Raw genomic sequence first — 23,041 nt, forward strand, 5'->3', positions numbered from 1 at the left:
TTGGTCATGCATACATGCATATAAGTTCTGTGGTTTATCTCTTCCCACCCCCCCATCCCCTACCCCCTCTTCTGAGGGATGTCAGTCTGTGCCCTACTTCCATGTTTCTGGGTCTACTGTATTCCTCAGACTGTTATGTTCATTATATTCCGTATATAAGTGAGATCATGTGGTATTTGTCTTTTTCTGCTTGGCTTCTTTCACTTAGGATAATACTTTTCAGGTCCCTCCATGTCGTCTCAAAGGATAAGAGATCCTTCTTTCTTACCGCTGCATAGTACTCCATTGGGTATATGTACCACAGCTTTTTTATCCATTCGTCTACTGGTGGACACTTGGGCTGTTTCCAGATCTTAGCTATTGTAAATAGTGCTGCTATGAACATGGGGGTACATATATTCTTCCTGATTGGTGTTTCAGGCTTCTTAGGGTATATTCCCAGCAGTGGGATCACTGGGTCAAATGGAAGTTCAATTTTTAATTTTTTGAGGTAGCACCATATTGTTTTCCATAGCGGCTGCACCAGTCTGCATTCCCACCAGCAATGTATTAGAGTCCCCTTTTCTCCACACCCTCGCCAACACTTGTTGTTTGATGATTTGTTGATGGCGGCCATTCTGACAGGTATGAGGTGATACCTCATTGTTGTTTTAATTTGCATCTCTCTGATGATTAGTGATGTTGAGCATTTCTTCATATGTCTTTTGGCCATTTGGAGAGGTGTCTATTCAGCTCCTCTGCCCATTTTTTAATTGGGTTCTTTGTCTTCCCTTTGTGGAGTTGTATGAGCACTCTATATATATTGGAAATTAACCCCTTATCGGATACATCATTGGCAATGATGTTCTCCCATACAGTGGGTTGCCTTTCCATTTTGATGATTGTTTCTTTTGCTGTGCAGAAGCTTTTTAGTTTGATGTAGTCCCATGTGTTCATTTTCTCTTTTATTTCTGTTGCCTTAGGTGATGTATCATTGAAAATTCTGCTCCGTATGATGTCCGAAATTTTGTTGCCTACATTTTCTTCTAGAATTTTTATGGATTCACGGGTCACATTTAAGTCTTTTATCCATTTTGAGTTTATTTTTGTGTATGGTGTAAGTTGATGGTCTAGTTTCATTTTTTTGCATGTAGCTGTCCAATTTTCCCAACACCATTTATTAAAGAGGCTGTCTTTACTCCACTGTATCCTCTTGCCACCTTTGTCAAATATTAATTGAGCGTATTGTCTTGGGTCCATTTCTGGGTTTTCAGTTCTGTTCCACTGGTCTATATGCCTGTTCTTGTGCCAGTACCAGGCTGTTTTGGTTACAGTCGCTTTGTAGTATAACCTGATATCTGGTATTGTGATCCCACCTATTTTATCCTTCTTTTTCAAGATTGCTTTGGCTATTCGGGGTCTTTTTTGGTTCCTTATGAACTTTTGAAGTATTTATTCTAGTTCTGTGAAATATGTCGTTGGTATTTTGATGGGGATTGCATTGAATCTATTGATTGCTTTGGGTAATATGGACATTTTAATGATTTTAATTCTTCCAATTCATGAAGAAGGTATGTGCTTCCACTTTTTTATATCTTCCTCTATTTCCTTTTTTTAATGTCCTGTAGTTTTCTGAAAATAGGTCCTCTACTTCTTTGGTTAAGTTTATTCCTAGGTATCGTAATTTTTTTGGCGCGGTGGTAAATGGGATTGTTTTTTCAGTTTCTCTTTCTGTGAGTTCATCATTGGTGTACAAGAATGCCGTCGATTTCTTGACGTTAATTTTGTATCCTGCTACTTTGCCAAATTCATTTATTAAGTCTAGTAGATTTTTGATGGAGTCTTTAGGGTTTTCTATGTATAATATCATGTCATCTGCAAATAATGACAGTTTCACTTCCTCCTTTCCAATTTGGATCCCTTTTTTTTATTCATGTCTGATTGCTGTGGCTAAGACTTCCAGTACAATGTTAAATAAGAGTGGCGAAAGTGAACATCCCTGTCTTGTTCCTGTTCTTAATGGAAATGTTTTTAGTTTCTGTCCATTGAGTATGATGTTGGCTGTAGGTCTTTCATATATGGCCTTTATTATGTCGAGATATGATCCCTCTATTCCCACATTGCTGAGCGTTTTTATCAGAAATGGATGCTGGATTTTGTCGAATGCTTTTTCAGCATCTATTGATATGATCATGTGGTTTTTATTCTTCATTTTGTTTATGTGGTGTATCACGTTTATTGATTTGCGAATATTGTACCAGCCATGCATCCCTGGAATGAATCCCACTTGGTCATGATGAATAATTTTTTTGATGTATTTCTGGATCCGATTTGCTAATATTTTGTTCAGGATTTTGGCATCTATGTTCATCAGGGATATTGGCCTGTAGTTTTCTTTCTTCGTAGTGTCTTTTTCTGGTTTTGGAATTAGAATTATGCTGGCCTCATAGAACATGTTTGGAAGTCTTCCTTCTTCTTGAATTTTTTGAAATAGTTTGAGGAGAATGGGTGTTAGTTCTTTTTTGAATGTTTGGTAAAACTCCCCCGTGAAGCCTGGGCTTTTGTTTGCTGGGAGAGTCTTGATTACCTCTTCAATTTCCTTAGTTGTTATTGGTCTGTTCAAGTTTTCTCTCTCTTCCGGGAATAGTTTTGGGAGACTGTGTGTTTCTAGAAATTTGTCCATTTCGCTTAGATTGTCGAATTTGTTGCCATATAGTTGTTCATAGTAGTTGTTAATGATCTTTTGTATTTCCGTGGTGTTGGTTATTACTTTTCCTCTTTCATTTCTGATTTTGTGTATTTGGGTTCTCTCTCTTTGTTTCTTGGTGAGTCTAGCTAAGGGTTCATCAATCTTGTTTATCTTTTCGAAAAACCAGCTCTTTGTTTCATTGATCCTTTGAATTGTTTTTTTGGTCTCTATGTCATTTATTTCTGCTCTGATCTTTACTATTTCCTTCCTTCTACTTGCTCTGGGGTTTTCTTTTTGTTTGCTTTCTAATTCTTTAAGTTGTGAGGTTAGACAGTCAATTAGAAATTTTTCTTGTTTTTTGAGGTAGGCCTGTAGTGCTGTGAACTTCCCTCTCAGAACTGCTTTCGCTGCATCCCATAGATTTTGTGTTGTTGTGTGTTCATTTTCATTGGTTTGCAGGAAGTTTTTAATTTCTTCCTTGATCTCCTCGGTGACCCATTCATTGTTTAATAACATGCTATTTAGCCTCCATATGCATGTTCTTGTTGCAATTGATTTCTAGTTGCATGCCATTGTGATCTGAGAAGATGCTTTATATGATTTCAATCTTCTTGAACTTGTAGAGATTTAGTTTGTGTCCTATCATGTGGTCTATCTTTGAGAATGTCCCATGTGCACTTGAGAAGAATGTGTATTCTGTAGTTTTGGGGTGTAATTCTCTGTAGATATCTATTAAATCCATTTGGTCTAGTGCTTCATTTAGAGTCTCTGTTTCCTTGCAAATTTTTGGCCTAGAGGATCTATCCAGTGCTGTCAACGGGGTGTTGAAGTCCCCTGCTATGATTGTATTGTTGTCGATTTCTCCTTGGAAGTCCTCCAGAAGATTTTTAATATATTTTGGTGCTCCTATATTGGGTGCATATATGTTTATCAAGGTTATATCTTCCTGTTGGATAGATCCTTTCAATATTATGTAGTGGCCGTCTTTGTCTCTAGTTATGGTCTTCATTTTGAAATCTATTTTATCAGATATGAGAATTGCTACCCCAGCTTTTTTTTGCTTTCCATTTGCTTGGAAAATTTTTTTCCATCCCTTCACTTTCAACCTATGTGAGTCTTTTGTTGAGAGGTGGGTCTCTTGTAAACAACATATAGATGAGTCATGCTTTCTTATTCAATCAGCTACTCTGTGCCTTTTTATGGGAGCATTCAATCCATTTACGTTTAAGGTGATTATTGATATGTACTTATTTATTGCCATTTTATTTTAGTGTGGTTCTATTTTTCTTCCCATTTCTACTGCTAATTACAGCAGTCCTTTTAACATTTCTTGCAGTGCTGGTTTGATGCTAATGTATTCCCTTAGCCTTTTTTTTTCTGGGAAGCTCTTTATTTGATCTTCTATTTTGAATGATAGCCTTGCTGAGTTGAGTAGTCTTGGATTCAGATTCTTGTTTTTCATGACTTTGATTACTTCATGCCATTCTCTTCTGGCCTGTAGTGTTTCTTGTGAGAAGTCAGCTGAGAGCCTTATGGGGTTCCCTTTGTAGGTAACCTGTTGCTTATGTCTTGCTGCTTTTAGGAGTCTCTCTTTGTCTTTAATTTGTGGCATTTTAATTACTATGTGTCTTGGTGTGGGCCTGTTTGGGTTCTTCTTACTTGGGACTCTCTGTGCTTCTTGAACTTGAATGCCTTCTTCCTTCACAAATTAGGGAAGTTTTCTGTCACTATTTTTTTGAATATATTCTCTATCCCTTGCTCATTTTCTTCTTCTTCGGGGATTCCTATGATGCGAATATTATTACGTTTCCAGTTGTCCCGTAGTTCTCTTAAGCTGTCTTCCTGTTTTTTAATAGTTTTTTCCTTTTGTTTTTCTGATTGGTTGATTTTTTCTACCCTGTCTTCTAATTCACTGATCCGGTCCTCAGCTTCCTCTACTCTGCTTTTTAAACCTTCCAATGTGTTTTTCATTTCTGATATGTCATTTTTTATCTCTTCTTGTTGGTTTTTAATTTCCAATTGGCTTATTTTCAGTGTCTCTATGTCCTTACTCATGCTGTTCAGCTTCCTCAAGATCATGGCTCTGAATTCTAGCTCTGTTAACATGTCTAATTGCTCCACATTGATCTCATCTTCGGTGGAGGTCTCTTGCTCTTTCATTTGGCTTCTGTTTCTGTGTTTCACCATTTTGGCTATCACTGTGGGCTTTGGAGCCTGTCAAGTTCTCCCTGTGGGTGTTGGTGTGCTGCTGTTTGTGGCTCCTTCTCCTGTGTTTAGATGAGCGAGGGAGGACCCACGTTGAACTCCACTGTCAAGTCTTACTTTCCTGGTTAAAGTTGCCAGCCCAGGAAAGGTACTGTTATCCTCTAGCTTTTTGCCTGGAGGCTAGCAGTCTAGGTTACTTGATGAGTTTTGGGTTGTCAATTGATTGAAAAGCTCCCTCAGGTGCTTAGCACAAGGGGATTTCCTGAGGGTGGGGCAGATGCTGGTCCTTAGTGAGCTTCATTTAGCACTTCAGTGGCCCACAGGGTGGGGTTGGATCTCGAGGGAGGGGCTGCTGCCTCTCTCAGAGCCTTGGGAAGGAGCAATGTGGCCACCTTCCTGAGTGGCTGCCCTCAGCCAAAGCTCTGAGCGCCCTCCAGATCCTGAGTGTCCGGATACAGCTCCAGTCCAGTCTGCCCTCCCTCTGCCGGAGCCCAAGGTGAGTGGCTGTGGCTGTTTCAGCCTCTGTTCTGGCTCTGCGCTGTGGAGCCGCCTGGGAGTGTAACCCAAGGGCGCTGCTCCCAGCTGAGGCCGCTGCTCCCAGCTGAGGCCGCTGCTGAGCTGCCAACCGGGGGCTCCCAGCCCCCGTCTCGCGCTCGCAAGCCTACCGGGATGTAGTTAGTGTCCCTGGTTATATGGTCCTCCAGGCTGCTTTTCTGTTGCTTTTTCCTGTCGATTTGTCTGTGTTATAGTTGTAATTCCAGTTTGGTTCTGGGAGACGGTCTGTGTACCTTCCGTTCACTCTGCTGCCATTTTTTTCTATGGTGGGTATTTTCATGTTTAGATTTTTTATTGGTTAGTTCAACAGCCTATATACGAATGATTAATAATTGACTGCTTCTGTTCCTATTTTTTTTAAATATGTTTTTGTTGGTTTTTTTAGAGAGAGAGGAAGGGAGAGAGAGATAGAAACATCAATGAGAGTGGAACATCCGTTGGCTGCCTCCTGCACGCCCCCTACTGGGGATTGAGCCTGTAACCCTGGCATGTACCCTGACCAGGAATCATACTGGGTCCTCTCAGTCTATGGGATGACGCTCAATCCACTGAGCCACACCGGCCAGGCACTATTTTTTTTATTAGAAAATAATATTTTCTTTAGTAATGCTATTCTAAATGGGTTTGCTACATTGAAAATGTGTGTGTATTTCAATGTAGTGAACAGAAATTTTTTAAAGTAAAAGGTATTTTCAGAGTTTATTTCATTTTTTATTAAATGGCTTCCAGAAATCTAGATACTATAAATTTTCATTTGGAATTAAATCCTGCATTTTAGAGTTAGCACAAAAGGTAGCCTATACTTTCCCTTTATTTGAGTAGAGAGAATAACAATATTTGTAGTTTATAGATTATCTAACAGATCAATTTTAGTAAATTATAAACTATTTTTATAGTAGACTTGAGACTTGCTGAGTAAGAAAACATAAATACATCTTAGATTATTAAAATTACAGCCATATTCAACTACCTTTGTCAGCATTTGACTTGTTCTTTGTCTGTTTGCATGTTTTTCTACTTGGAAATGAGCTGAAATTTAGAAAAATCTTTCTTCATATGCCTAATATGTTTAACTAGCAAATGAGTGAAATATCTAGGGCTCTAAAGGTATATCTGAGAATAGAAATAGGGGTTCCATTTTGTTATATTCTAGGGGAGTAAAAATATTAATTATACTATTGAATGTAGAGTTTGCATGTATCTTCCCCTCAAGTATAGATGTTTACCTAAGGTTCTATGATTTGTTGTGGCTCTTCTCCCAGTATTTTTACCCTCAAAGCCTCATTTATTATTTATACGGCAACAACTTTAAATGGCCTCAGTTTTGTGTCATACTTTTGAAAACCAGCCAATTATACTTGAATTGCTTTATCTAATGTATGTGTTTTCAAGGCTTAATTGCTAGGTGCTCACTCTCTGTACATTTGCCTCCCACAAATCTTATTTATTCTTGTGACTTTGCCCATCATTTTGATGATGATAACATAAATCTTGAGTTTATTTTATATTTTTAGTTGCATGTACTGAACATTTCTGCTGAAATATTTCATAGTTAGCAATGTTGAATTGATTTGAACCATCATCTTAAACTCTTTACTTTATAAACAGCTTGATTGAAGTATATAATATGCTTACCAGAAAAAATTATTAATTTCAAATGTACAATTCAATGATTTTTGTACTTGCTATCATTCTACATCCAAACTTCTAGCCCCTAGCAATCATAAATCTACTTTTTATCTCTGTAGTTTTACCTTAAATGGACATTTGATATAAATAGAACTATGAAATAGTAGTCTTTTGCCTGTCTTACCATAATGTTAAAAGTTCATCTATGTTGCAGTATATATCAGTATTTCATTTTTTTTGCTGAAATAGTACTCATCTTATTTTTTTGAATATTCAATGAATAAATTAATATTCATACTGTATGAATATACTTCATTTGTTTATTCACCAGTTGATGGACATTTCGATTATTTTCACTATTTAGCTACTATGAATACTGCTATGAACATTCTTGTACAAGTCCTTGTGTGGTCATATGTTTTATTTTCTCTTGGGTAGCTGTTTTTTTGTTTTTTGTTTTTTAATCCTCACCTGAGGACATTTTTCAATTTTTTGTTTAGATAGAATGGGAGAGAGGGAGGGACGGAGGGAGAGAGAGAGAGAGAGAGAGAAACATCAACGTGAAAGGGACACATTAAGTGGCTGCCACCTGCACGACCAACCAGGGCCGGGGACAAACTGCAACCGAGGCATGTGCCCTTAGCAGGAACTGAACCCCGGTCTCTCTGGACCACAGGCCGACACTCTAACCACTGAGCCAAACCGGCCAGGGCTTGGGTAGCTGTTTATGAGTGAAATTACTAAGTCATGTAGTAAATTTTTTTGTAAATTTAAAATAAACTGTCAAATTAATTTCCAAAATGGTTTCATCTTTGAACACTCTCATCAGCAGTGTATAAGGGTTCCAATTTCTCCACATCCTCAGTAACACTTTTTATTGTCTGCTCTTTTGATAGCTAGCCATTCTAGATGTGAAATGGTTGTATTTCGTTGTGGTTTTAATTTGCATTTTCCTAAAGATTATTATTATTGAGTATCTTTTTATCTACTCACTAGCCACTTACATATTTTCTTTGGTGAAATGTTTATTAAAATCTTTTGCCCATTAAAACATTTTTTTTGGACTTTAAAAAAATATTCTGTTATAACAGTACGTTGTGTGTATTCTGGATGCAAATTCTTTTAATTTTTTTTTTTAATCCTCACCTGAAGATATGTTTATTGATTTTAGAGAGAGAGGAAGGGAGAGAGAGAGAGAGAGAAACATGGATTAGCTGCCTTCGTACGTGCCCCTACTGGGGATCAAACCTACAACCCAGGTATGTGCCCTGACCAGGAATCGAATCCGCAACGTTTTGGTTTTTGGGACGACACTCGAACCAACTGAGCCACCTGGCCAGGGCAGGATGATACAAATTCTTTATAAGGCATGTGATTTATAAATACTTTCTCCCAATCTTTTAAAAAATCTTTTATCTTTTAGAATTTTCTCTCCTCAATTATTTTCCCCCTCAATTTTCCTATTTTTATTTCTCAGCTCTTTCTGTTATTTACATTTTGATATTCTACTCAGCTATACCAGATTGCTGCCAAATCTTGCAGTTTTAATAATAATAATAATAATAATGATATTTTTTTCTCCTCAGTTTTCACGCAGATCTAGACCATATTACTTCAACCCTAATTGCTAAAATAGCCACAAACTTGACCTACTTGATTCTGTGCTCTTCTTTCTTTGGCATTATTATATTTTTCTGTGTTATAAATAGTAAGCTGGTTTTTTAAACTAGCAGATTCCATGATGTATTTTTAAATTTTTTATAATGAAAAATTTCAAAAATAGCAAAGTAGAGAAATAATACAACAAATATTTATATACTGAATATCTAGATTCAGTAATCTCTAATTTGCTTTAAATATATATAGGTTTTTTTTCTGAACCACGTTAAAGTAATTTGTAGTTATCGTGACATTTTTCATTTTATATCTTTCTTTGACCTGCTCTGACATAGGATGTTTTTATGCATAACCATAATGCCATAATCACACCAAAGAAAATAAAAATTTTCTAATGTAACCTAATACTCCGTTTATATTCAGAGTTTCCCATTTGTCCTTAAAATTATCTTCTGACTGCTTTTTTCTTCCTAAATCAATACTGAGCTAGTGACTCTTTGTGTTTACTAAACCTCTTAATTCTGTTTTGATCTAGAACAGTTTCCATCCTGTGCTACACTTTTTAATTGTCTCCCAAGAATACATACAAATGGCCACAGATATTTTCAAAGATGCTCAACTTCACTAACTATTAGGGAAATGCAAATCAAAACTGCAATGAGATATCCTCTCATTTCTGTTAGAATCGCTATTATTAACATGACAGGCAGTCCTCTTCTTAACTTGTGTAATGCTCTATAGTCAGATTTGTTTTTTAGAGATTGGCAGCCACTTGATGTGTCCCTTTCACGTCGATGTTTCTCTCTCTCTCTTCCTCTCTCCCTCCCACTCTATCTGAACAAAAAATGAAAAAAATGTCCTCGGGCGAGGATTAAAAAAAAAAATTTAAAAAAATAAATAAATAAATGAAATAAAAAGGCTGTGAAACATATGAAGGTTAAGGGTTAAAATAATGTTAATGAACTTTCCCAGATATTTTACCTTTATTCTCTTATTCCTGTATATTATTTTAGTAAGATATGGGTAAATCAGAATACTCAAAACTAATCTTTAAAAATTGTGGTAAAATATATGTAATATAAACTTTATAGTTTTAATCATTTATAAGTATACAGTTCTTGGCATTTCATACAGTCACATTTTTGTGCATCCATTACCACTGTCCATCTCCAGAGTTTTTTATCTTCTCCAACTAAAACTGTGTACCCATTAAATACTAACACTCCATCCCTTGGCTCCCCCTAGCCTCTGGCAACCACCATTCTACTTTCTGTCTTGATGAATTTGACTACTCTAGAAACTCCATATAATCGAAATCATACATTATTTGTCCTTTTGTCACTGGCGTATTTAGCCTCATGTCTTCAAGGTTCATTCATGTTTTAGTATGTGTCAAAATTTTTCTCCTTTTTTAAGGCTGAATAATATTCCATTATATATATATATATATATATATATATATATATATGACACTTTATCCATTCATCTATCAGTGGGCACATGGGTAGCTTCTACCTTTTGGCTATTATGAATAATGCTGCTATGATAATGGGTATACAAATATCTCTTTGAGTTCCTGTTTTCATTAACTTCAGTAGAATTATTAGCTTATGTGATAATTGTATATATATATTTTTAAATCCTCACTTGAGTATATTTTTCCATTTATTTTCAGATAGAGTAGGAGGAATGGAGGGAGAGAGAGAGACAGACAGACAGACAGAGACAGAGAGAGAGAGAGAGCGAGCAAGAGCAAGAGCAAGCGCGAGCGCGCCTGGAACTGAACCGCAATCAAAGTTGGTCCGCCGGCCAATGCTCCAGCCACTGAACCAAACCAGCTAGAGCCTATAGTAATTTTTTGAGAAATTGACATCCTGTTTTTCATAATGGCTACACCATTTTACATTCCTACCAACAATACACAAGAGTTCTAATTTCTCTACATCAGTGGTTCTCAACCTTTCTAATCTGTGACCCTTTAATACAGTTCCTCATGTTGTGGTGACCCCCAATCATAAAATTATTTTGGTTGCTACTTTATAACTGTAATTTTGCTACTGTTACGTCTTAGGTGACCCAAAAGGGTCGCGACCTACAGTTTGAGAACCGCTGCTCTACATGCTTGCCGGCACTTGTTATTTACTGTGTTTCTTGTTTGTTTCTGTTTTTGTTATTTTGTTTTATTTATTATTAATTTTTAGATAATAGTCATTCTAAGTATCCATGAGTGTTAAGTGGTATATCATTGTGGGTTTGATTTGTATTTCCCTGATGATTTATGATGTTAAATATGTTTTCATGTGCTTATTGGCCATTTGCATGTCTTTGGAGAAATGTCCTAAGTCCTTTGTGTTTGGTCAAGGACTTTTGAGGTCACAGAGTCAGAGAAGACATTAAACTTGTTGAGAAAAAACACGAGTCAGATGCAAGCATCTTCAGTTATTCTTCCTCACAGCCTCAATTGCACTTACCACTTTTTAAGTCACGGTTTTTACTTAAAAAAAAACAACAACAAAAAACATAAAACAAAGTAAGATGAATGACTGTACTATGTATCCAGTTTAGTAATTTAGGGGGAAAAGTAAAGAAATCCAAGGGAGTTAACAACAAAAATAAATTATAAACTAGAAAACAGTAGAAGTAATAACTCTAAGAACTAGTTTTCATTAAAAACATTTGCAAATAGAGAAATTGATGAGACCTATTCCAAGAAAAATTACAGAACTAGAGTTAGAATCAGAAACATAGATTACATTAAAAAAATAGGAATTTTAAAAATTAGAATTTTATACTCAGATGTATGATAATTATATACATCTGAATGTAATGATACTGTATGGTGAGTGGTATTTTATTTTGTATACTTGTGATTAAATATGATCCTTTTAATTATCTAGTAGTTTTTTTTTCTTCAGAAAAATACCTGAATGGTCGGTCATTCAAGTTAATTTTTAGAATAAAATTTTTTCATTTTAGCTGTGTGTGTGTGTGTTAGTATATGTAAGAAGACATCATATGTACACATTTGGTAAGTTTGAGTCCATTGTAAAGACTTAAACTTTTATGTGGCAAAACATTACAGAGGATAGTTTCATTAGTGTCCTAGCTTAATTAGGACTTTCAACAAAAACACTAATCACCAAAACTGTCAAAGCTCTATAATAAAAATAGGAAAATGTAAGGATAGACTATGCTTATATATCTGCTGAATTCTACCAATGGCATTGAACAGCTATATTCTAAAGCTAAATTTGAATTTAATGATGTATTTGGTTTTCCTTCTATAAATCATATGTCAATGACTATATGTGTTAATTATGTAGTGTGGGTTTCAGTAATGTAATAAATTGTACCCATGGAATAACAGACATAATGGATACTATTTTTAATGTGAGGAATTTAGTCCATTTAAAAATATGATTCAAGTAAGCAGTAATATGAAAGTAGTATTAAAAGGTATTGCTTTTCTTCATTTTTCTAACAGGGTCAACATATTTCGTTAGCACCTATTCAAAAGCTTGAAGAAGCTCTATATGAATACCAACCACTACAGGTAGAGACATGTGGACCACAAGTTCCTGAGTTTGAGATGCTGGGAAGACTTGGGTAAGTGCCCAAAAGAAATTCTCATTGAGGAGCTAATGGTTAGTGCTTTGTTTTAACCTTTTTTTTTTTCTTTATTGATTTTTTAGAAAGGAAGGGAGAGGGAGAGAAAGATAGAAACATTGATGAGAAAGAACATTGATTGGCCACTTCCTGCATGACCCCACTGGGGATCTGGCCCGCAATCTGGGCATGTGCCCTGACCGGGGATCGAACCGGCGACCTCATGGTGCATGGGTCGGTGCTCAGCCACTGAGTCACATCAGCTGGGCATGTTTTAATCATTTTTAACTGACACTTTAACATTATTAGATTTTGAGTTTTCAGAATTCTATGCTCTTATAAAAAAGAATGATGCTTAATACTAAGTTAATACATTATGTTTTTATGGTTTTGTTATTTTTTTGAGATTGAGATCGGATTGTATTAGTTTCTTTTTAAGGCTGTCCTTGACAGCCATACTGAAGTAGCTGTTTATTTTCAACTCACTATTTTTGTTTTGCTTTGTTTTGTTTATTTTTAGAAAAAGGGGCTTAATTTAGTTAGTAGTAAACCAGTAAAAATATGAAAGTTGAGCTCCTTGCCATGAAAAAGAGTAGATTTACTCACTGTCTGCTATATACAGTGAAACTGTATTTATGAGAAATGAACAACAAAATATATTTAGTGAAAAGGTATGTTGCCAGTGGTTCAAAAGTTATATGCATTCATTTTGAAAATGAACGTGGGATTGGGATTTTGTGAACGATGGAGATCATAGTGTTTCTCAGGGGTGCAGGTGGATGTTTGTATACTTGAAAAGTTCAGGCACAGACTTTGTTGGATGGAGCAAATCTTATTTTGTTGTGGTGTTTCAACATACATTATTGAATGAAAAGATGATCCAGAATTGGTTGTTTTCTAGCAAAATAAAAGAATGTAAAGATATAGTATGAAAAGAAAATAATCAGTACTATGAAACCAAGTAATTAAAAAAAGATTCTAACAAAAAAAAAATAAGATAGATGAGATAGATAAAATTGACATGTGTGGCTTCAAGTTCAAAATACGATTGAAATGATAGATAACTTACTTATTTGCTATTTGGTAGGTCTTATGATTTTCTTTAGTTCTATGTGTTCTTAATGTCCTATGCTCTCCAAGCATGAAGCCAAGGGGATGTGAAACAAAACCTCAAACCATATTTGAATTTGAGATAGCAGATTTATCACATAATTGGCCTAAATGCTAAAATTGAAGCTTAAGGACACAGACAGTATAGGTTTGTATGATATAAAAAGTTATGTGATATAGACATTGATTTCTTATTTCTTACTTGGTAGTGAACAGTCAGAATACTGTATCTCTAAATAAATTTTCTTAAAATTTTTACTTTTATGTTCTCTGTTACAGGCTGATTTTCCAATAATATTGTCATCAAAATTACATTTGAAAGATCAAGGGAATGGCCATGCATAATAACAATGCACAAGTAAAATGTATGACAACAATAAATACAAAGGATAGGAAGAGGGGTAAAACTGTGCTCTTGTAATGTTTTTATACTGTGTGTTAAGTGGTGTAATAATATCTGGAAATAGACTGCAGTAAGTTAAAAATGTTTATTATAAACCCTAGAACTACTAAAAATGTAAAACAAAATGGGATAGCCAGTCAGTATCAGAGAAAATAATGAGATCATAAAAATATTAATGAAACAGAGGACAGGAAAGGGGGGGGCAAAATAAATGGGACAATTAGGAAACAAATAGCATGGTGGTAGATGTAATATTAATTATATCAGTAATTACATTAAATGTAAATATTCTAAACAAACACCATCCAATAAAACTTTCTGAAGTGATGGAAATTTTCTCTCAGTGCTATTGAAGATATTAGCCACCCGTTACATGTTTCTTCTGAGCACTTGAATATGCCTAGTGCAATTGAAGAATTGAATTTTAAATTTTACTCAATTTGATTTAAATAAACACATATGCCTCGTGGCTACCATATTGGATAGCACAGGGTCTAAATACTCCAAATAATAGGCTGAGATTGCCAGAATAGATTTTTTTTGTATCCTCACCCATTTTTCGATTTTTTGTTCAGATACAGTGGGAGGGAGAGAGAGGAAGAGAGAGAGAGAGCAACATCAACGTGAAAGGGACACATCGAGTGGCTGCCACCCGCACGAACAACCAGGGCTGGGGACAAACTGCAACCGAGGCATGTGCCCTTAGTGGGAGCCGAACTCGAGTCTCTCTGGACTGCAGGCTGATGCTCTGACCGCTGAGCCAAACCGGCCAGGGCACCAGAATAGATTTTAAAAAGCAAGATTTACTGTATGTTTTCTATAAGGATCTTGTATTTTATACACACACACACACACACACACACACACACGTATATGTATATATGTATATATGTATGCATATATATGTATATACATATATATATATGGTTTCTCTCTGAGCTTTAGAAGCTTCTCTGAACTTCTTGAATCTATAATTTGTTATTTTTATTTTGTAAATATTTCAACCATTATTTCTTAACAGATTTTTTTCTCTGTTTTTATTCTGAGACTCTGATTTCACATATATTAGACCTTTTGGTATTGCTTTATAGTCTTCGATGCTCTGTTTTGTGTTTTTTAGTTTTTTTCTTAAATTTATGTCTCAGAAGTTTAGATAATTCCTCTTGCTCTATCCTCAAGTTTACTTATTCTTCTTATGTCCCTCTGGGAATAAGTCCATCAAAGGAATTCTTACTGTAGTTTTCATATCTAGCATTTTCATTTCACTTCTTTTTGTAATTTTCATCTCTTTACTGAAATTCCCTATGTGTTTACATGTTACCCACCATTTTCACTAGATCCTTTAACTTATTATTTTTAAATTAATTTTATTTATTAAAAAATTTTTTTTTCACCCTGGCCAGTTTGGCTCTGGGTTAGAGTGTCGGCCCACAGACCGGAGAGTCCTGGGTTTGGTTCCACTAAGGGCACGTGCCTTGGTTGCAGTTTGTTCCCGGCCCCAGTTGGGGTTGTATGGGTGGCAACCAGTCGATGTATCTCTCTCGAATTGATGTTTCTCTCCCCCTGCCCCTCCGTTTTATCTGAAGATAAATGCAGGAATGTTCTCAGGTGAGGATTAACAAAAATTTTTTTTTTCTTTATTGATTTTAGAGAGAGATGAAAGGAGAGGGAGAGACAGATAGAAACATTGATGAGAGAGAACATTGATGAGAGAGAACATTGACTGGCCGCCTCCTGCATGCCCCCCACTGGGGATTTGGCCCACAACCTGGGCATGTGCCCTGCCAGGAATTGAACCAGTGACCTCTTGGTGCATGAGTTGATGCTCAACCACTGAGCCACACCTGCCGGGCTCTTTAAATTGATTTTAGAGAGAGAAGAAGGGAGAGGGAGAGAGAGAGACATTGATTGGTTGCTTACTGCATGCACCCTAACTGGGGATGGAACCTGCACCCTGGATATGTGACCTGACCAGAATCAAATCTATGACCCTTCAGTGCATGGGACAGTGTTCCAACAAACTGAGCCAAAGCCCCCAGGGCCTTGTTATGTTATTTTAAAGTGCCTCTTTGATACTCCCAACATCTCCTTGTCTGGTTCTGTTGACTATTTTATCTTTTGATGATAGATTTGTTTTTCTTGCTTTCTTTTGTTTATTGTAATTATTGCTTGCATATTGGATATTTTGTGCAACAGAACAATAGAGACTGAGATAAATAATATTTCTGTCCTTTTTTTTTTGTCATGCCATTAATGTAAGGAGTATTGTCTGTAGTTTGGTCTCAGTTTGGGTTTTGTGGTTGCTCTAGTTACCATCAGTGTATCACAGGCTTCATATTCTTTCAGTTGTGGTTTCTTGCTACTTTGTGCCTAATAAGAGGTCTGGAGTGCTTGAGGGATTTTCTCAGTCTTTTTGCTCCACCCTCAGTTTTCAGCATGCTCTGCAAGCCTGAGCTACAGAAGGGCTTTTCTCTTGATGCCCCTCCCTATCAGTAGACTGTGCTTTCTTTTTCTTTGGAATAAGTCTTACACTGGGAGCAAAGGGGTTTCTTAGTTTTGCTGTTTGAGCTTTAGTCTTAGGAGGTCCTGTGTGCTAGAATCTCAGGGTGTTGCTTTCTTAGTATCTCTTTCCCAGAGGCAAACAACTTCTCTCTTCTACATCAGGGTGCAGGTGGGTTTGCTATTCCTCTCCCAACCCCACAACTGAATTCTGTCTTGTTTTGGTGGGGATGGGGATTCTTGAGTATAGGACAGTTTCTTGTCTCTTCCCTCATCTCTGCTGTGCATCAGTGTGTGAGCTTGGGTAAGAGTGGGAGTTCTACCTTTCCATAATAGTTGAAGGCTTTTTTTTTATTCCTCACCTGAGGATATTTTTCTATTTATTAGATAGAGTGGAAGGGAGCGGAGGGGAGAGAGACAGAGAAACATCAGTGTGATAGAGCCACATTGACTGGTTGCCTCCCGCATGACCTGACCAGGGCCAGGGATGAACTGCAACCGAGGTATGTGCTCTTGACTGGAATCGAACCTGTGACTCATTGGTCCGTGGGCCAATGCTCTAACCACTGTGCAAAACCAGCCAGGGCATGGTTGAAGGCTTTTGTATGTGTCATTATAAGGTTGGAGAGGGTTGCAGTAGGTTTTCTGCTCCTCCCTCAGTGGCACCTGATCTTTGCCTTTCCTCACCAGCTGAGTCTTGGCTATTTTTTTTAATAGTTTATTTTCTCTTCCATTTAGTGGACTCAGTTATTGCTGATTTTTTTTTATTGAGGCTCTCTAATGGAATATTCTCATTTACCTCTCCTAATGTTTATGGTGGTTGTGCTGCTATGTACAGGGTGGGGCAAAAGTAGGTTTACAGTAGTTTGTATGGAAAATAATACAGTGATTAATAAGTAATAATACAAGAAGAAACTGTGATTCAGGTACCCACAACTATAAACCTACTTTTGCTTCACCCTGTATATATGTATGTGAATATTTAATTAATCCTGATAGAATTCTGTGTAAAATAGATGTAGCCTAACAGACTTTTTCCCCTTGTTTTGAGGAAATGATTAAATTGAATAAACTTTGGCAATACTTTTGTATGGAGCCCTTTTAGTTTCCTTCTGCCTTCACCATTATGGTTTTGATTTTTAAAAGTAGGATCAGTGTCCTTTAGATAAGGTGTAACAATAGTGTTTGTACTTTTTTCAAGTTTTTTTGTACCTAAAATCTTACTTAAACTTAGATAAAGGAGGCTAGATTGCTTTTGTTTTGAGTGGGAATGGTGGATGCGGTCTTTCATTATCAACCATTGACTGTTTAGAATACAGTTAGTTCCAGAATTCTAGAAGTGGACTTTTGTCTTGCTCAACAAAGACTGTACATATATTCTATATCCACAAAAGAAGGCCAATTGTTCTTTTTTCTTTTTTCTTTTTGTTAAGTGGAATCTGTTTTATTTTGAAATAAATGTTATTACAAAATAGAACTGAAGTACTTAGGAATATTTCTAAAAGAAAGGAACATGTAATAGGATATTGATTGAAGTATTACAACAAAGAAACTTGAAATAACAGTGGCTTAATAGGGACAGTATTTTATTTCTCTCTCAGGTTATCACCTGATCAAAAGCAATCCAAACTAAGTATGGTGATTCATAGTATCAGGATTACAATTTCTTGTATTTTATTATTATTATTATTTGTTAAGCCTCACTCAAGAATATTTTTTTCATTGATATTTTTTTTTTAGAGGGAGTGGAAGGAAGGGTTGGGGGAGAGAGAGAGAGACTGATATGAGAGAGACACTTGATTGGTTGCCTCCTGTACGTGCCCTGACCGGGCCAGGGATTGAATCTGCAACCCAGGTACGTGCCCTTTGACTGGAAATTGAACCCAAGACCCTTTGGATGTGCGGGCTAACCCCTAACCACTGAGATACACTTGGTAGGGCTATTTTATTTTTTAATTAAATTTATTAGGGTGACATTGGTTAATAGGATAATACTGGTTTCAAGTGTACACTTCTATTATACATGATCGGTATATTGCATTGTGTTTCTACTATCCAAAGTCAAATCACCTTCTGTCATCATATATTTGGCCCCCTTTACCCTTCATTAACCCTAACCCCGCTTCCTCTGGTAACCACCACACTGTTGTCTGTGTCTATGAGTTTCAGTTTTATATCCCACATATGAGCAAAATCATATGGTCTTGGCCCTTTCTGACGGACTTACTTCGCTTAGCATAATATTCTCAAGGCAAGTTATTTTGATTACAAATAAACGTGTATGTAGTTCAAGCAGTAGACCTTGACTGTAAGTTTCTTTTAGACATCTGTGACTAAGGAGTGGAAGGATTTAGATGAACAGTAGTGACATCAGAATTGTTCAAGAAATATTGACTTCTTGACATAGAACTGTTTATATACCAAAATAGAATGTATCTCATACCTTCCTTCTCTTTAGCCTTCTACCTTGAGAAAAGGATTACATTCCATATATGCAGTTTTAGTTTTTGGAGCTGGGATTAGCTCAGGCAATCTTTTTGTAATATGTTATGACCTAACACTGAAACATTGGCCAAAATAAATCCCAAACTTATTTCTTATACTACTAGTTCAATTTCTGTTCTGGAATTATTATTTGAAGTCATATGCTTTCTTACTTTTTTCTTATTATTCTAGATTCTAGAATATATTTTACTAATACTTTTCAGAAACATTTAGAGAGAGACTGAAAAAGTTGCTCTGTGAAGTGACTTTTCAGAAAATAATTTGATATCTTCAAAGGTGCTGCTTTTAAGGTACAAGGAATATTAACTTCAGTTGTTACACATCTGTCCCAAGAGTTGTCCACATCTTTGCTAGAAGATTGTATCTAATAAGCCCCAGTTATACCTTTACAGCAGGCTCTCCCCCTTTCCCTGAACCTCCAGCTTCTATCCTCTTTCTTTTCCTATTACAACAAAAATCTCCATTTTATATTACGTTATTCTACAGAGGGAACAAGTTTAATTTCTTTAGAGGCAAATAGAGAATAAATTAACTACCTCATTTTTATTTTCTTATATCTGTTATAACATAAAGTTAAGAATAGTACACTTGTAGCTTCACTTTAGGTGATGCAAAACGGTGGATGCAAGCACTTTTAAAATAATTTTAATTATATATTTTGGGAGTCGGTGACATAGGTCTTGGGAGAATGCCTCCTAAAAACTACTTTTTTTGCCTCATGTATAACTCTGATGAAGGATGAAATCAAAAGAACATTGCAATGAGATTTTAGGTGTTTTTTACCGAGATCTTTTCTAAAGGTAGTTAAACTTGAGAAATAGAGGAAGAGTATATGAGAATTTCTCATTCAGGAGAGCATTATGAATATATAGTTATAGTTCAGATTGCACTGGCAGTACTCTTCTGATTTGCTGAAGGCAATATGTAAACATGTTTTATTAATTCTGTGCCAGTGGGAATGAGTATTGGGAAAACTTTGCTAATTGAAATTCCCCAGACTATGAGCTTTAGTGGTTAGTAAAGTCTCATTGATTGGCACTTTGAGACTGTCTTTGTAATAATCAGCTGGATTTCTAGTGAATATTTTACTAAAGAAGAATTATTCCTTTAACTGATACAAGTTATAAGCATTTATCTACTTTATTTGTCAATTTCAAATTATTTAATCAGATATCACTACTGTTTTAAAATAGGTATGTGATTTACTTAACATGAGCTGTTCATTTGTGGGCCTGTCATAGAAATAAAGAAAAACTGTTGTTTTATAAGATAAAATATAATCTTTAAGCAAAGTTGTGTGTTTTTTAAGTTTTCTTTATGAATTTAAATGAAGCTATTTGCTATCAAATTTCTGTAGAATAAAATTTTAATATTCATTTTCTGTAGAACATTTCTGTATATACATATATTTTTTTTGGTAGAGTGGTGTAGCAAAACGCACATTTATTTCTGTCTCTTCTGCCAACATAACTGATGTAAGTTCTGTACTATCAATTATGATAGCATTTTTTTTTTATCTTCACCCAAGGACATTTTTTGCATTTATCTTCAGGTAGAGCAGGAGGGAGAGAGGGAGGAAGAGAGAGAAACATCTATGTGAGAGAGACATATCGAATGGTTGCCACCCACATGACCCCAGCCAGGGCCAGGGACAAACTGTAACCGAGGTACATGCCCTTAGCAGGAACCGAACCCAGGACTCTCTGGTTTGCAAGTCAATGCTCTAACCGCTGAGCTAAACTGGCCAGGGCTATGATAGCTTTAAAAAATTTTTTTTTTTCTATTGATTTTAGAGAGAGAGGAAGGGAGAGGGAGAGAGATGGAGACATCGATGAGAGAGAACATCGATTGGCCACCTCCTGCATGCCCCACACTGGGGATTGGGCCCACAACCTGGGCATGTGACCTGACCAGGAATCAAACCGGTGACCTCTTGGTGCATGGGTTAATGCTCAACCATTGAGCCACACTGGCCAGGCCAATTGTGATAGCTTTAAAGAATAGATTTAAACTATGATGATTTTAATATCTTGAGTGTTTTCTAACCAGATGATAGAGTATTTCATTATTATTACAAACTTAGTAGTGAAAAAATGGTGGTAGTAATTAACTCAGTTAACTAGAACCCTGATGATAATTAGAAGAAAGTTTCTTGTTTGATCTTCATAAGCACCTAACTTTTTCTTATGTGGCTATAGACTACATTGATAAAAATCAACTTAACAGAGCAAAAATAACTGACCTGTTAGAAATCTATTATTATTAATGGCAAAGCAATTAAAGTTGTTCATTCTTGAGGGAATAGAATAGAGTGTAGTTCCTTCAAAATAGAACATCCTCACCTTCATGGTAATCTTGGATATACTTACTTTTACTCTTAAAAATTGATGAGTTGGAACTTTATATGTCAAAAATTTGAGATGAGATGTTCAATACATTCTAGACCCTGGCCGGGTAGCTCAGTTGGTTGGAGCATTGTCAGTGCGTCAGAGTTTCAGGTTTAATCACTGCTCAGGGCACATGCAGGAATCAATGAAATGAATGCATCAATGGTGGGGGCAACAAATCGGTGTTTCATCTCTCTCTCCCTTCTCTCTTTTGCTCCCTTTCTCTCTCTAAAGTAAAAAATCAACAACAATATATTCTAACAATTTTTTTCTTTCTTTTTTTTATTCTAACCCGAGGACATTTTTTCATTTATCATCAGATAGAGTGGGAGGGAGAGGGGAAAGAGGAGAGAGAGAGACATATTGATGAGAGAGAGGCACATCGACTGGTTGCCACCTGCAAGACTCCAACTGGGGCTGAGAATGAACTGCAATTTAGGTACATGCCTGTAGTAGGAACTGAACCTGGGACTCTCTGGTCCACGGGCCGATGCTCTAACCGCTGAGTCAAACTGGCCAGGGCAACAATTTTTTTCTTATAACGCTCTCTTGGTCTCTCTTCTTAAATCTTTCCTCATTGTTGCCTTTCCCTAAGATGGTAAATTTCACCTTCACTTGCATAATCTGACCCTTATCTACACTCATAGCCATATATCCAGCCCCTCTCATACTTGGTGTTTCTTTTTTTTAAATCCTCACTCGAGGATTATTTTTTTCTTCTTCATTTATCGGTAGAGAGGAAGGAAGGGAGGGAGGGAGGGAGGGGGGGGGAGAGAGAGAGAGAGAGAGAGAGAGAGAGATTGAAGAGAGAGAGGGGGAGAGAGAGAGAGAGATTGACTAACTAGTTGTCTCTTGTTTGACCTGGACCAGGGCTGGAGGAACCTCATGGTATCCCAGGCATTTCTGTACCACTGCATATGTTGTTTTGTTTCCTGAGAAGATTCTGTGCCTTTGTATTTATGGCATCCTAGTAATTAGTTTCCCTCTTTTCTCCCCTATGCATGAATTGTCTGTTCATGCCGTATGTTCCCTTTTCTGTTGGTGTAGTATTGTGTGTTTTCCTTATTTATATGGGCCAGCCATATAGTAAGACTATTAACCCTTAAAATTCTAAATTTTTTTCTATTCTTATGTTGTTTATGATGTGAAGTAGTTTTAATCTCTGAATAGTAATATATATTGATGATGTCCTGTTAATTTTCCATTATTGTTCTACTTAGGAAATCCTAAACCAACCCAAAACTTTACATATTTTAATATTCATCTATCTTCAATTTTTACATATAGTCAGTTAATTTTTCTGGAATTTATTTTGTTGTGAGGAGATTTAAATAATTTTTATTTTTTCAGCATAGTATATTAGATGACTTCGAATAATTTATTTAATAATCCTTTTCTCCATTGATGTGTTATATTAATATGCTTTTTCTCTGCTGCCCTTTCTTTTCCACTAATCTGTTAGAGTTTTTTATTTTATATTTTATTTTATTTATTTTATTTTATTTTATTTTTATCCTCACCCGAGGTCATTTTTCCATTTTTTGTTCAGATAGAGTGGGAGGGGGAGAGAGGAACAGAGAGAGAGAGAAACATCGATGTGAAAGGAACACATCGAGTGGCTGCCACCCGCATGACCGACCAGGGCCGGGGACAAACTGCAACTGAGGTATGCGCCCTTAGCGGGAACCGAACCCGGGTCTCTCAGGACCGCAGGCTGACGCTCTAACCGTTGAGCCAAACCGGCCAGGGCTGTTAGAGCTTTTTAATAGTATCGCATTATTAATTTTAAAATCATGATGTTTTAATATTAAGTTGTGTATTTATTTTCTATTGCTGTGTATCAAATTTATGTGGATT

At 36.2% G+C, this 23,041-nt stretch overlaps 1 protein-coding gene across 3 annotated transcripts in view; it reads left to right on the plus strand.

The window, feature by feature from the left end:
- The window catches only part of MNAT1 (MNAT1 component of CDK activating kinase), a 232,655-nt gene that overhangs the window by 147,777 nt on the left and 61,837 nt on the right, over nt 1-23,041 (plus strand). For 2 of the 3 annotated variants that reach the window (XR_004961492.1, XM_036278045.1), the window contains exon 7: nt 12,159-12,280. Coding sequence is in view for 2 of the 3 variants with exons in the window: in XM_036278045.1 (XP_036133938.1) it covers nt 12,159-12,280 (122 nt within the window). In the remaining variant the exon portion in view is untranslated. Of the gene's footprint in view, nt 1-12,158; nt 12,281-13,669; nt 13,707-23,041 lie in introns of those variants that run through there. The other variant, XM_036278054.1, reaches the window with a different exon arrangement.

Source organism: Molossus molossus, unplaced genomic scaffold (assembly GCF_014108415.1).
Source record: "Molossus molossus isolate mMolMol1 unplaced genomic scaffold, mMolMol1.p scaffold_m16_p_1, whole genome shotgun sequence".
NCBI lineage: Eukaryota > Metazoa > Chordata > Mammalia > Chiroptera > Molossidae > Molossus > Molossus molossus.